Source organism: Hemiscyllium ocellatum, chromosome 20, assembly GCF_020745735.1.
Source record: "Hemiscyllium ocellatum isolate sHemOce1 chromosome 20, sHemOce1.pat.X.cur, whole genome shotgun sequence".
Classification (NCBI taxonomy): Eukaryota; Metazoa; Chordata; class Chondrichthyes; order Orectolobiformes; family Hemiscylliidae; genus Hemiscyllium; species Hemiscyllium ocellatum.
Window position 1 is genome coordinate 72,209,343 of NC_083420.1, and position 15,396 is coordinate 72,224,738.

Below are 15,396 nucleotides of genomic sequence, written 5' to 3' on the forward strand. Positions count from 1 at the left end.
CACTGACCATCTGACAGTGGACACTCCCTCAGCACTGACCCTCTGACAGTGCCCACTCCCTCAGCACTGACCCTCCCGCACTGTAGCGCTCCCTCAGTCCTGAACCTCCGACAGCGCCCACTCCTTTAGCACTGACCCTCCGACAGTGCCAACCCTCTCAGCACTGACCCTCCGACGGTGCCCACTCCCTCATCACTGACCCTCCGACAGTATGGTACACCCGCAGTACTCACCCTCCGACAGTGCGGCACTCCATCAGCACTGACCCTCCGACAGTGCGGCACTCCCACAGCACTGACCCTCCGACAGTGCGGCACTCACTCAGCACTGAACTTCCGACAGTGGGCACTCCTTCAGCACTGGCCCTCCAAGAGTGCAGTGCTCCCTTAGTACTGAACCTCCAACAGTGCGCACACCCTCAGCACTGACCCTCCAACAGTGCGGCACTCCCTCAGCACTGAGCCTCCGACAGTGTGGCACTCCCTCAGCACTGACCCTCCGACAGTGCAGTGCTCCCTCAGTACTGACCCTCCGACAGTGCGGCACTCCCTCAGCACTGACCCTCCGGCAGTGTGGCACTCCCTCACACTGACCCTCCGACCATTCCCACTCCCTCAACTTTGTCCTTCTGACAAAGCCCCCTCTCTCAGCACTGACCCTTCGATAGTGCGGCACTCCCTCAGCACTGAGCCTCCGACAGTGTGGTACTCCCTCAGCACTGACCCTCCCACAGTGCAGTGCTCCCTCAGTACTGAACCTCCAACTGTGCAGCACTCCCTCAGCATTGATGCTCTGACTGTGCGGCATTCCCTCAGCACTGACCCTCTGACAGTGCCCACTCCTTTAGCACTGACCCTCTGACAGTGACCACTCCCTCAGCACTGACCCTCTGACAGTGCCCACTCCCTAAGCACTAACCCTCAGTCAGTGCCCACTCCTTCAGCACAGACCCTCTGTCAGTGCCCACTCCCTTAGCACTTTCCCTCTGACAGTGCAGCACTCCCTCAGCACTGACCCTCCAACGGTGTGGCACTCCCTCAGCACTGGCCCTCCAACGATGCTGTGCTCCCTCAGTACTGATCCTCCCACAGTGCGCACGCCCTCAGTAATGACTCTCCAAGAGTGCCAAATCCTTCAGCACTGACCCTCTGACCATGCCCACTCCCTCAGCACTGTCCTTCCGACATTGTCCCCTCCCTCAGCATTGACCCTTCGACAGTGCGGCACATCCTCAGCACTGACCCTCCGACAGTGCGGCACACCTTCAGCACTGACCCTTCGACAGTGCGGCACTCCCTCAGCACTGACCCTCTGACAGTGCCCATTCCTTTAGCACTGACCCTCTGACAGTGCGACACTCCCTCAGCACTGACCCTCCGACAGTGTGGCACCCACTCAGCACTGACCATCTGACAGTGGACACTCCCTCAGCACTGACCCTCTGACAGTGCCCACTCCCTCAGCACTGACCCTCCCGCACTGTAGCGCTCCCTCAGTCCTGAACCTCCGACAGCGCCCACTCCTTTAGCACTGACCCTCCGACAGTGCCAACCCTCTCAGCACTGACCCTCCGACGGTGCCCACTCCCTCATCACTGACCCTCCGACAGTATGGTACACCCGCAGTACTCACCCTCCGACAGTGCGGCACACCCTCAGCACTGACCCTCCGACAGTGTGGCACTCCCTCAGCACTGACCCTCCGACAGTGCGGCACTCCCTCAGCACTGACCCTCCGACAGTGCAATGCTCCCACAGTACTGACCCTCCAACAGTGCCAAATCCCTCAGCACTCACTGTCCAACTGTGCGGAACTCCCTCAGCACTGACCCCCCGACAGCGCAGTGCTCCCTCAGTACTGAACCTCCAACAGTGCGCACACCCTCAGTACTGACCCTCCAACAGTGCCAATTCCCTCAGCACTGACCTTCCGCCAAAGCCCCCTCCCTCAGCACTGACCCTCCGACGGTGTGATACTCCCTCAGTACTGAATCTCCAGCAATGCCCACTCCCTCAGCACTGTCCTTCCGACAAAGCCCACTCTCTTAGTACTGACTCTCAGACAGTGCCAAATCCCTCAGCAGTGACCCTCCGACAGTGCGGCACACCCTCAGAACTGACCCTCCGGCAGTGGGGAACTCCCTCAGCACTGACCCTCCCACAGTGCAGTGGTCCCTCAGTACTAAACCTCCAACAGTGCCCACTCCCTCAGTACTGACCCTCCAACCGTGCCCACTCTGTCAGCACTGACCCTTCGACAGTGTGGCACTCCCTCAGCACTGACCCTTCACAAGTGCCCATTCCGTCAGCACTGACCCTCTGACAGTGCAGTGCTCCCTCAGTACTGAACCTCCAACTGTGCATCACTCCCTCAGCATTGACGTTCTGACTGTGCGGCATTCCCTCAGCACTGACCCTCTGACAGTGGCCACTCCTTTAGCACTGACCATCTGACAGTGCCCACTCCCTCAGCACTGACCCTCAGACAGTGCGGTACACCCTCAGCACTGACCCTCCAACAGTGCAGCACACCCTCAGCACTGACCCTCCGACAGTGTGGCACTCCCTCAGAACTGACTCTCTGGCAGTGCGGCACTCCCTCAGCACTGACTCTCCGATAGTGCGGCACTCCCGCAGCACTGACCCTCCGACAGTGCAGTGCTCCCTCAGTACTGAACCTCCAACAGTGCGCCCATCCTCAGCACTGACCCTCCAGCAATGCCCTATCCCTCAGCACTGTCCTTCCGACAAAGCCCACTCTTTCAGTACTGACCCTCAGACAATGGCAAATCCCTCAGCACTGAGCCTCCGACAGTGTGGCACTCCCTCATCACTCACCCTCCGGCAGTGCGACACTCCCTCAGCACTGACCCTTCGACAGTGCGGCACTCCCTCAGCACTGACCCTCCGACAGTGCAGTGCTCCCTCAGTACTGACCCACCGACAGTGCGGCACTCCCTCAGCACTGACCCTCCGACCATTCCCACTCCCTCAACTCTGTCCTTCTGACAAAGCCCCCTCCCTCAGCACTGAGCCTCCGACAGTGTGGCACTCCCTCAGTACTGACCCTCCGACAGTGCGGCACTCCCTCACACTGACCCTCCGGCAGTGCGGCACTCCGTCAGCACTGACCCTCCCACAGTGCAGTGCTCCCTCAGTACTGAACCTCCAACTGTGCAGCACTCCCTCAGCATTGACGCTCTGACTGTGGTGGCATTCCCTCAGCACTGACCATCTGACAGTGCCCACTCCTTTAGCACTGACCCTCTGACAGTGACCACTCCCTCAGCACTGACCCTCTGACAGTGCCCTCCCCTACAGCACTGACCCTCTGACAGTGCCCACTCCCTCAGCACTGACCCTCAGTCAGTGCCCACTCCCTCAGCACTGAGACTCCGACAATGCCCACTCCTTCAGCACAGACCCTTTGTCAGTGCCCACTCCCTTAGCACTTTCCATCTGACAGTGCAGCACTCCCTCAGCACTGACCCTCCAACGGGCGGCACTCCCTCAGCACTGACCCTCCGACAGTGCAGCACTCCCTCAGCACTGGCCATCCAACAATGCTGTGCTCCCTCAGTACAGATCCTCCCACAGTGCGCACGCCCTCAGTAATGACTCTCCAAGAGTGCCAAATCCTTCAGCACTGACCTTCTGACCATGCCCACTCCCTCAGCACTGTCCTTCCGACATTGTCCCCTCCCTCAGGACTGACCCTCCGACAGTGCCAAATCCCTCAGCATTGACCCTCTGACAGTGCGGCACTCCCTCAGCACTGACCCTCTGACAGTGCGGCACTCCCTCAGCACTGACCCTCCGACAATGCAGTGCTCCCTCAGTACTGAACTTCCAACAGTACGCACACCCTTAGTACTGACCCTCCAACAATGCCAATTCCCTCTGCACTGACCCTCCGACAGTGCCCACTCCCTCAGCACTGACCTTCAGACAGTGCCCACTCCCTCAGTACTGACCCTCTGACCGTGGCCACTCTATCAGCACTGACCCTTCGACAGTGTGACACTCCCTCAGCACTGACCCTGCATAAGTGCCCACTCCGTCAGCACTGACCCTCCGACAGTGCAGTGCGCCCTCAGTACTGTACCTGCAACAGTGTAGCACTCCCTCAGCATTGACGCTCTGACTGTGCGGCATTCCCTCAGCACTGACCCTCTGACAGTGCCCACTCCTTTAGCACTGACCCTCTGACAGTGACCACTCCCTAAGCACTGACCCTCTGACAGTGCCCTCCCCTGCAGCACTGACCCTCTGACAGTGCCCACTCCCTCAGCATTGACGCTCTGACTGTGTGGCGTTCCTTCAGCACTGACACTCTGACAGTGCCCACTCCCTCAGTACTGACCCTCTGACAGTGCCCTCCCCTTCAACACTGACCCTCTGACAGTGCCCACTCCCTCAGCACAGACCGTCTGAGAATGCCCACTCCCTCAGCACTGACCCTCTGATAGTGCCCACTCCCTCAGCACTGACCCTCCGACGGCGCCCACTCCCTCATTACTGACCCTCTGACAATGCCCACTTCCTCATCACTTACCCTCTGACAGTGCCCACTCCCTCAGCACTGACCCTCCAACAGTTCCCACTCCCTCAGCACTGACCCTCAACACTGACCCTCTGACAGTACCCACTCCCTCAACACTTTCCCTCTGACAGTGCCCACTCCCTACGCATTGCTTGCCTGACCGGGTTTCTGATTTGGGCGGTTGAGTTGGTTGGAGTTAGTGCCTGGTCCAGTGTGATCCCACGTCATGTATGCTTGTCACCCCCAGGCCTGTGAACATGAGCATCCCGCGTTCACCAAACGGCACAGGTCAGGCTTCAGATTCTCGACAGAAATCCGTGCTGGGGCAGGAAGGCAGCATGGACAAGCTGCGAGGTCAGTCAGCGCTTGGTTTGAACACTGGGCTCTGGGATCTGGTCTTGGGATGGGGAACGGGATGAAGGAAATGGCCTCGCCCTCCCTGTGGGAAACAACATGCCTGAAACCTGCAAATGCCTCCTGCAGTCACCCACGTTGGCCACGTATCCAACAACGTGAGGGACTGGAATGGGAGGTTCTCCAGAGAGAGTTCACTCAGGCTGATGCCAGGGGATGGTGGTAGCGCCTTCTGGAGGGTGGTCCAGCCTGTACGTGTTCACATTGCGAAAAATGAAGGGTCGCTCTGTTCAGATTTTTCCTGGGAGGGGAAAGGTGTGGGGAGATGGCAGGGTATTGGAGCGGACAAGGGTATTCCCATCAGAAACAGGGATGAGGAATGTTATCCGTCTCTGAGGGGAGGCAAGTGAACCCTTTTGGGCGGGGTGTGTTTTGCTGGTGAGATCTCCCTGTGTAACACCAGGGTTCCCTGCACCCCCACAGCCTCTGCCCCACCTCTGGCCCATCTGAAGCTGGTGATGAATGGATCCCACCTCCAAGGTACACACCGGGTGGTCTTTGATGGTGCCCTCACCCACCAGGAGTGTGTCACTCTGCGCAATGTCGCCCATGTGAGTACTCGGATCAGGAGGGTGACAGAGGGGTCAGGGGTCAGATGGAAGGTGGTAGAGGGGTCAGGAGTCAGATGGAGAGTGAAAGAGGGGTCAGGGGTCAGATGGAGGCTGACAGAGGGATCAGGGGTCAGATGGAGGGTGACTGTGGGGTCACAGGTCAGGGGGGTTTGTGGGTGAAGAGTCAGCAATAAATCTTGGTGGAGGGGTCAGGGTTTGGGGGCAGAGGGAGAAGATAGGGGCTTGATTTAGAGGCAAGGTCCACGGCTGTGGGTGTTGGGACAGAGCTCAGTAACTTGTCATCATCTCTTTCTGTCTTTCTCACTGTGAAACCCCTCAGACCTTGGCAGCGCTGGGAGAAGAGGAACCTGGAGATAACTCTGCTCGCCCTCAGAGCACTAACCTTGAGGAACTGAGCATCAAAACAGTGTTGACGGTGAGATCCGTTTGGGAGAGGCTCTGTGTGTGTGTGTCTGTGTGTGTGTGTCTGTCTGTGTGTGTGTGTCTGTGTGTGTGTGTATGTGTGTATGTGAGATGAGCATTCCTGGATACGGGGAACCCAGGCCTTACCCTTCTCCATGTCTGTTTACAGTTGGCCCGTGACTCCTTGGTTGACCCACCCGCTGCCCGCCTGTATTACCATGCCAGTGTGCGAGTGCAACGCATTACACAGCAATTCTTTACCACTCTGCCTCTTCGTCCATCCATCTCCATCCTGTCCTGTCATGGTCCAGTGACAGGTGAGTGCAGACGTGATGTTGCTGGGGGTTGGAGGTGGTCTAGAGGACAGAGCTTGGTCCCTGCTTGCTCCTGAGCCCCATGCTGCACAGCAAGATCTCAGGGATTTCTTGGAGGTTGGGAACATCCCTGTTCTCTCTCTGATCCAGCTACTTCTCCCCTTCCAGACCCTGGGCTCCCCTCCTGTCCCCCACTCCAGGTGTGCTATTTGACAACTATGTACTTCACCTCCTTGTTTATCCCTTTACAGGAGACCAGGAGGCCAGCAGGAGCACAGTGTCAAGGGACCCATGTCTGCAGGAGCCAGAGGGGGCAGAGTGTTGGAGGGAGTCACTCCAAGGCTCAGCTGGAGACTACAGGTAACAGAGATCTGGGAAACCCATCGCCAATCCCAAAAACCAAATCTGGACAGGATAGGGAAGGCTAATGGACCGTCAGCTGATTTCTGAGGCAATGGAGTGTGAAGGTAGGGAGGATGTTGCTAGAATGATAGGAATCAATTTTGGGAGTTGGTATCTGGTGACAGATCGCTGTCAAAGCTTCACCTGGGCTTATCTCAGGGGATGGACAGGCTGTCTGATGGGGGAAGGGATTCACTGATGGTAACACCACTGACCATCAAGAGGCTGATGGCTGGATTCTCTCTTGTTGGAGGTGGTAACGCCCAGGATGTTAATTGTAAAGGGGATTCAGTGATGGTAACACCACTGACCGTCTCGTTTTCATATCGTTTCCCCAGCCCCATTTCAGAAGGTGGTTATCACAACATGGACTGAGCTTTATTGTTCATGCCTTGATTTCCCCAGTACAATCTCCTTCCCATTTCCTTCAAATTCTCATTCCTTCACAGTGACTTATCTCTCACCTTCTGGGAGAACTCAGTCTCTTCCTCAGTTAAAACTAAGTAAGGACTTAGCTGTGGCCCTATTCCAGGCAGAGATGAAAGAATTTATAATGGGGCTGAGAGAGAGATCAGAGAAACCAACCAATTCCTTTAATCCTAAGTCCTTCAGCCCAGCTGTTACAGGTAATTTTCACCTGCCTCTTGCCAGTTTGTGTAACCTCAAAATACTCAAGAAACAATATAATTGCCTCTGCCCAGTCTCACCTTCTGATAGATTGGCTTTTGTATAATTCACTCCTCGTTTATAATTTGACTGCCTGACTGGTTCAGTGATCTGAATTCAAAACTAGCACAGCCTTGAGTTGGCTTCTTGATGTATCACTCTTTAAAACCGTGCCAAACATCACTCCAGAATGCCAGCCCTGGCTGGTTTACTGCCCAGTTTGTTGACCCAGTCCACATAGCCATGCCTGAGTCAGACCTGGCACATTAGAACATGATCATGGCTGTTAGAGGTCAGTCATCTCAGCTCCAGGACCTCTCTGCAGGAGCTCCTCAGGGTGGTGTCCTAGGAACAACCATTTTCAGTTGTATCATCGATGACCTTCCCTGCATCTTAAGTTCAGAAATGGGGATGTTATCATTCCTGAATGTTCTGGTGCGGTTACCATCTCCAACAAGAGAGAACCCCACCGTTGCCTCCATGACAATCCTGGGGGTTACCACCTCCAATGACAAGAGAATCCAGCCATCGCCCTCTTGATGGTCAATGGTGTCTCCATCACTGAATCTGCTCCCACTATCAACATCCTGAGGGTTACCATTTTCCAGAAACGGAACTGAATAGCCAAACAATCTTGTGGCTACAAGAACTGGTCAGAGGGGCTGAGAATCCTGCAGTGAGTATCTCACCTCCTGACTCCCCGCTCTCCAAAGCTGGTCCCACCATCAATAACGCACAAGTCAGGAGTGAGATGGGATGAATGCGGGCAGCTCCAACAACACCCGAGAAGTTTGATGTTATCCAGGAACAAAGCAGCTCCTACTTAATTGGGAACACGTCACCAAAACCCTACTCCTGGACGGTGCAGCCACAGTCACAACAATCTGTCCTGTCGACAACAGGCTCTTCAGAAACTCCTCGGACAACACCTTCCAAAACTAATGACCACTTCCATTGAGAAGGACAAGACCAAAAGAGACATGAGAACAGCAGCCCCGACAATTTCCCCTCTGAGACCTCACACATGGAAATATATCAGCGCTTTCTTCAACGTGTGTTGGTCATAATCCTGGAAATCGGGATTGCAGTAATTCAACGAGACAGTTTGGAACCACCTTCGCAATCATCAAGTCATCAAGGGGACTATGAATGCTGGCTGCAGCAAATAACTCGCTCAGCCCAGGAATGAACACAACAACATGTTAGATTTTTCTCAGAGCTATTAATTTCTACCAGTAACAAGCTGATCCCGACCATCATTATCCCAACCTTCAGATTCCCCGGTCTCTGTAACAGCTTGATCCCGATCATCATTATCCCGACCTTCAGATTCTCCGGTCTGAGTAACAAGCTGATCCTGACCGTTATTATCCCGACCTTCTTATCTGCACTTTTCCGAAGATTCAAATTTGATCCTTGGGTTTGGAGCACTCGTTATTCCGGAACTATCTGCATTGGTGATGCCATTATTGCAGCATCTTTCTTGATTGGTGGTCCCTCTCTATCTCTTCCCTCAGTCCTCTCTCTCGATCTCTTGTTCTCTCTCCACCTCAGTTCCCCTCTTTCTCTCTCACTTTATCTCTAGCACTCAGTCTCACACTCCCTCTTTCTCTGCCTCTCTCTCTTCATTGCACTCTCTCTTCTCCACTCCCTTGATTTCTGTCTTCTCAATCTCTCTCTCTCTTCCCCGCACTTCCTGTTTTCTGTCTGTTTCTGCACCGTAGACCCTCTCGTTCTCTCTCGATACCACCACACCATCTCACTTTCCATGCCGCCCAGTTTCTCTCTTTTTCTTTTTCTCCTTCTCTGTCTCCCATTCCCTCTTTCCCTCAATGCGACTCTCACTCTATCTTTTTTCCATTCCATTCTGACTGTCGCTACACCGTTATTCTCTCCCCCTCAGCTCCCTCCCTGTTTCTCTTTGTATCTCTCTCTCCCTTGTTCTGTTTCTCTCTCTCTCTCTCTCTCTCTCTCTCTGGTGTTGATTTTCTCTCTGTCTTTTGCAGGGGTTTTCTCTATCTCAATGATGAATTTGACGGAGGGGAGTTCTACTTCACGGATCAGGGAGGCAAGAGAGTTTCAGTAAGTGACCCCCTCACCCTCAGAGAGAACTTTACTCTGTATCTAACCCCATTCTGTCCCTGTCCCTGTCCTGGGAGTGTTTGATGGGGGACAGTGTAGAGGGAGCTTTACTCTGTATCTAACCCCATGCTGTCCCTGTCCTGGAAGTGCTTGATGGGAGGAAAGTGTAGAGAGAGCTTTACTCTTTCTCTAACCCCATACTAGTCCTGGGAGTGTTTGATGGGGGTAGAGAGTAGAGGGAGCTTTACTCTGTATCTAACCCCATGCTGTCCCTGTCCCTGGTAGTATTTGATGGGGTACAGTGTAGAGGGAGCTTTACTCTGTATCTAATCCTGCGTTGTCCCTGTCCTGGGAGGGTTTCATGGGGGACAGTGTAGAGAGAGCTTTACTCTGTACCTAACCCGGTGCTGTCCCTGTCCTGGGAGTGTTTGATGGGACAGTGTAGAGGTAGCTTTACTCTGTATCTAACCCTGTGCTGCCACTGTCCTTGGGATGGGGGGACAGTGTAGAGGGAGCTTTTCTCTGTATCTAACCCCTTGCTGTCCCTGTCCTGAGAGTGTTTGATGGGGGGACAGTGTAGAGGGAGCTTTACTCAGTATCTAACCCCATGCAGTCCCTGTCCTGGGAGTGTGTGATGGGGGAACATTGTAAAGGAGCTTTACTCTGTATCTAGCCCCATGCTGTCCCAGACTTGAGAATGTTTGATGGGGACAGTGTAGAGGGAGCTTTACTCTGTAAGTAGCCCCATGCTGTCCCTGTCGCTGTGAGTGTGTGATGGGGGACAGTGTAGAGGGAGGGTTTACTCTGTATCTAACCCTGTGCTATCCCTGTCCCTGGGATGGGGGACAGTGTAGAGCAAGCTTTATTCTGTATCTAGCCCCATGCTGTCCCAGACCTGAGAATGTTTGATGGGGACAGTGTAGAAGGAGCTTTACTCTGTAACTAGCCCCATGCTGTCCCTGTCCTGGAAGTATTTGATGGGGACAGTGTAAAGGAAGCTTTACTCTGTATCTAACCCCGTGCTGTCCCTGTCCTGGGAGTGTTTGATGGGGGGACAGCGTAGAGGGAGCTTTACTCTGAATCTAACCCTGTGCTGTCCTGTTCTGGGAGTGTTTGATGGGGGAACAGTGTAGAGGGAGCTTTACTCTGAATCTTACCCCATGCTGTCCCTGTCCTGGGAATATTTGATGGGGACAGTGTAGAGGGAGCTTTATTCTGTATCTAACCCCATCCTGTCCCTGTCCTGGGAGTGCTTGATTGAGGGGACAGTGAAGAGGAAGCTTTACTTCTGTATATAGCCCTGCACTATCCCTGTCCTTGGGAGTGTGCGATGGGGGACAGTGTAGAGGGAGGGTTTACTCTGTATCTAACCCGGTGCTATCCCTGTCCCTGGGATGGGGGACAGTGTAGAGCGAGCTTTATTCTGTATCTAGCCCCATGCTGTCCCAGACCTGAGAATGTTTGATGGGGACAGTGTAGAGGGAGCTTGGCTCTGAATCTAACACCGTGCTGTCCCTGTCCTGGGAGTGTTTGATGGGGGGACAGCGTAGAGGGAGCTTTACTCTGAATCTTACCCCATGCTGTCCCTGTCCTGGGAGTGTGTGATGGGGGAGCATTGTAGAGGAGCTTTACTCTGTATCTAGCCCCATTCTGTCCCAGACATGAGAATGTTTGATGGGGACAGTGTAGAGGGAGCTTTACTCTGTAAGTAGCCCCATGCTGTCCCTGTCGCTGTGAGTGTGTGATGGGGGACAGTGTAGAGGGAGGGTTTACTCTGTATCTAACCCAGTGCTATCCCTGTCCCTGGGATGGGGGACAGTGTAGAGCGAGCTTTATTCTGTATCTAGCCCCATGCTGTCCCAGACCTGAGAATGTTTGATGGGGACAGTGTAGAGGGAGCTTGGCTCTGAATCTAACCCTGTGCTGTCCCTGTCCTGGGAGTGTTTGATGGGGGGACAGCGTAGAGGGAGCTTTACTCTGAATCTTACCCCATGCTGTCCCTGTTCTGGGAGTATTTGATGGGGACAGTGTAGAGGGAGCTTTACTCTGTATCTAACCCTGTGCTGTCCTATCCTGGGAGTGTTTGATGGGGGAACAGTGTGGAGGGAGCTTTACTCTGTACATAACCCCATCCTATTCCTGTCCTGGGAGTGCTTGATTGAGGGGACAGTGAAGAGGAAGCTTTACTTTTGTATATAGCCCTGCACTATCCCTGTCCTTGGGAGAGTTTGATGGGAAAGTGTAGAGGGAGCTTTACTCTGTATCTAACCCAGTGCTGTCCCTGTCCTTGGGAGTGTTTGATGGGGGAACAGTGTAGAGGGAGCTTTACTCTGTATCTAACCTGGTGCTGTCCCTGTCCTGGGAGTGTTTGCTGGGGGACAGTGTAGAGGGAGCTTTATTCTCTAGCTCACTCTGTGCTCTCCCTGTCCTGGTGTTAAAGTACACATTTGAGACAGCCCAGGCAGTCCCTTGTGGACTCAAACTGTCAGCCTCTCTTGGTTTGTCCCGGAGATACCACTCTTTGGAAGTTCTTACAGACATTTTTGTTTTATATTAGTCATCCCCTTTATTGACTGATAGCATCACAGTTACAATGTAACACTGATACCACAAAGCTCAACTAACTGGCTCCTAATTACCCAGACGAGTAGGATATCACTCTTCCTTCTAGAGCCCACACAGGAAGTTAATTGACAGGTCTGTGTGCACTTGCCTGATCACTCCTACAGGCGCTGAGCCATCCATCAGGTGGGGAAAACATTCCCAGTCGAGATAGGCGCCTGCTAGTGAGATAAACCCCTATCAGAAAGAGGTGCCACTCTGAGCTAACTGGGAGAGGTCATAAGGTATGAAAATGTGTTGCAGGAAAAGCACAGCAGGTCAGGCAGCATCCATGGAACAGGAGAATCGACGCTTCGGGCATGAGGGCTCATTCCTAAAGAAGGGCTCATGCCCGAAATGTCGATTCTCCTGCTCCCTGGATGCTGCCTGACCTGCTGCACTTTTCCTGCAACACCTTTTCAGCTCTGATCTCCAGCATCTGCAGTCCTCAGTTTCTCCGAGGTCATAAGGTAACCTTGCACAGCTCACATTCTGATACAATTGTTTTACAAAATGGCTTCTTAGCAAGGAGGGCAAACTTTGACCATAAAATGGCTTCCCAACAGATTGTGTCAGAATCTCTTCCATGTTAGGTTTAGAATAATTTTAAGCTGGGAGCAGACTCCTGCTTTTTATCTTAAGCACTGAATCATCCTGTACATGAGGCTGAAATATTACCATTAGGTTGCATTTAAACTAATTCATTAGTCTCCGAATTAAACATGCTCTCTTTTCAGATTCAAATTCAAATCAGACCTAAGATCTGATTAGTTAGAATTGACAATGGGGCAGTCTGTAAGGTCTGTAGAGCGGTCTGCAAGAACAAGTTAAAGCTTTGTCAACATTACCTTTTACAGAGTTTGCATTTCAGAACCAGCAATGGCTACTTACAATCATCATAAACTCTCAAAACTGCAATGAAATTCGATCCATAGCAAGTAAGCACAAAGAGTTTAATTTTCTACTGGCTTCAGCAGTCCCAGCACCAAAATGGTCTCTCTCTCTGTTGTGGTTCTGTTCGCCGAGCTGGGAATTTGTGTTGCAGACGTTTTGTCCCCTGTCTAGGTGACATCCTCAGTTCCAGTCATGGCACTCATCCACAGATTCAATCAATAAGCACATCGACCTGGACCCAATATACCGACCACTGCAGCGGACAGCTGGAACTGACAACCAGAAGCAGCAGATTCAAACCACTACAAATGCCGGAGGAAAGATCACAGAAGCACTTCACAGGAGGCTCCCAAGCACTGAGGATGTCACCTAGACAGGGGACAAAACGTCTGCAACACAAATTCCCAGCTCGGCGAACAGAATCACAACAACGAACACTTTGGTCTCTCTCTTTGTCTCTCTCTCTCTCTCTCTCTCTCTCTCTCTCTCTCTCTCTCTCTCCAGTGTCCTTTAGAACTCTCAGATCAGGGACTTGTCAGAGAAAAGATGCTTTTCCCTCTCTGTCTGCCCCGCTGTCAAGGGGTAATAAGAATCCATTATAATTGACAGAACTTGACCGTTAATTACCAGGCTTTTGATAGTACCGAGTTTCTGTTCGAGGTCAGAATCAAACACTGTCATTAATTTCACAAGGGAATGTCTGTGAATGTAATCACTCAGTGTCCTGCTCACACAGATTCACTGGTGTTAAAGCAAATGTTCACAATTGCCTTCGACCATCCCATTATCACTTGGTGCAAGCAGATGTCTTTCTCTTCTGTATAACTTGGGTTCCCCCTTTTCTCATGGACCAACCCTCCCTGCTTGTCTAACTTCTAATGTTCAGCAAAGGTGTTCTATAATTCAACATCACATTTTAGTCTGAATGTTTACAGACACGTTTTGAGGCTGTAGACATTCTCACTGGGAGTGTTTGATGGGGGGGACAGTGTAGAGGGAGCTTTATTCTGTATCTAACACAATGCTATCCCTGTCCTTGGGAGTGTTTGATGGGGACAGTGTAGAGGGAGCTTTACTCCTTATCTAACCCCATGCTGTCCCTGTCCTGGGAGTGTTTGATGGGGACAGTGTAGAGGGAGCTTAACTCTGTATCTAACACCATACTGACCTTGTCCTGGGAGTGTTTAATGGGGTACAGTGTAGAGGGAGATTTACTCTGTATCTGACCCCGTGCTGTCCCTGTCCCTGTCCCTGGGAGTGTTTGATAGGGTTCAGTGTAGAGGGAGATTTACTCTGTATCTAACTTGATGCTGTCCCTGTCCTGGGAGTATTTGATGGTGGTCAGTGTAAAGGGAGCTTTACACTGTATCTTACACCATGCTGTCCCTGTCTTGGAGTAGTTAATGGGGCAGTGTAGAGGGGGCTTTACTTTGCATTTAACCCCTCGCCATCCCTGTCAGAGTGTTTGGTGGTGACAGTGTAGAGGGAGTTTAACTCTGCAGCTAACACCATACTGTCACTATCCTAGAAGTGTTTACTGGGGACAGTGTAGAGGGAGCTTTACTGTGTGTCAAACCCCGTGCTGTCTCTGTTCTGTGAATGTTTAATGGGGTACAGTGTAGAGGGAGCTTTACTCTGTATCTGACACCGTGCTGTCCCTGTCCTGGGAGCGTTTAATGGGGGACAGTGTGGAGAGAGTCATAGAGATGTACAGCACAGAAACACACCCTTCGATCCAACCTGTCCATGCCGACCACATATCCCAACCCAATCTAGTCCCACCTACCAGCACCTGGCCCCTATCCCTCCAAACCCTCCCTTTTCATATACCTATCCAAATGCCTCTTAAATGTTGCAATTGTACCAGCCTCCACCACTTCCTCTGGCAGCTCATTCCATACACGTAACACCCTCTGTGTAAAAAAGTTGCCCCTTAGGTCTCTTTTATATCTTTCCCCTCTCACCCTAAACCTATGCCCTCTAGTTCTGGACTCCCCGACCCCAGGGAAAAGACTTTGCCGATTTATCCTATCCATGCCCCTCATAATTTAAAAAACCTCTATAAAGTCACCCCTCAGCCTCCGACCCTCTAGGGAAAACAGCACCAGCCTGTTCAGCCTCTCCCTATAGCTCAAACCCTGCAACCCTGGCAACATCCAACAGTGGCCTAACCAATGTCCTGTACAGCCGCAACGTGACCTCCCAACTCCTGTACTCAATACTCTGACCAATAAAGGAAAGCATACCAAACGCTTTCTTCACTATCCTATCTACCTGTGACTCCATTTTCAAGGAGCTATGAACCTGCACTCCAAGGTCTCTTTGTTCAGCAACACTTTCTAGGACCTTACCATTATGTGTATGAGTCCTGCTAAGATTTGCTTTCCCAAAATGCAGCACCTCGTATTTATCTGAATTAAACTCCCATCTGCCACTTCCCAGCCCATTGGCGCATCTGGTCCAGATCCTGTTGTAATCTGAGATAACCCTCTTCGCTGTTCACTACA

The 15,396-nt window shown here is 52.4% G+C and overlaps 1 protein-coding gene across 1 annotated transcript in view; it reads left to right on the forward strand.

The window, feature by feature from the left end:
- The window catches only part of LOC132825300 (prolyl 3-hydroxylase 1-like), a 215,583-nt gene that overhangs the window by 154,101 nt on the left and 46,086 nt on the right, over positions 1 to 15,396 (forward strand). The window contains exons 4-9 of the mRNA XM_060840404.1: positions 4,790 to 4,896; positions 5,380 to 5,507; positions 5,848 to 5,943; positions 6,100 to 6,247; positions 6,496 to 6,604; positions 9,319 to 9,394. Of these exons, the coding sequence (XP_060696387.1) occupies positions 4,790 to 4,896; positions 5,380 to 5,507; positions 5,848 to 5,943; positions 6,100 to 6,247; positions 6,496 to 6,604; positions 9,319 to 9,394 (664 nt within the window). The remainder of the gene's footprint in view (positions 1 to 4,789; positions 4,897 to 5,379; positions 5,508 to 5,847; positions 5,944 to 6,099; positions 6,248 to 6,495; positions 6,605 to 9,318; positions 9,395 to 15,396) is intronic.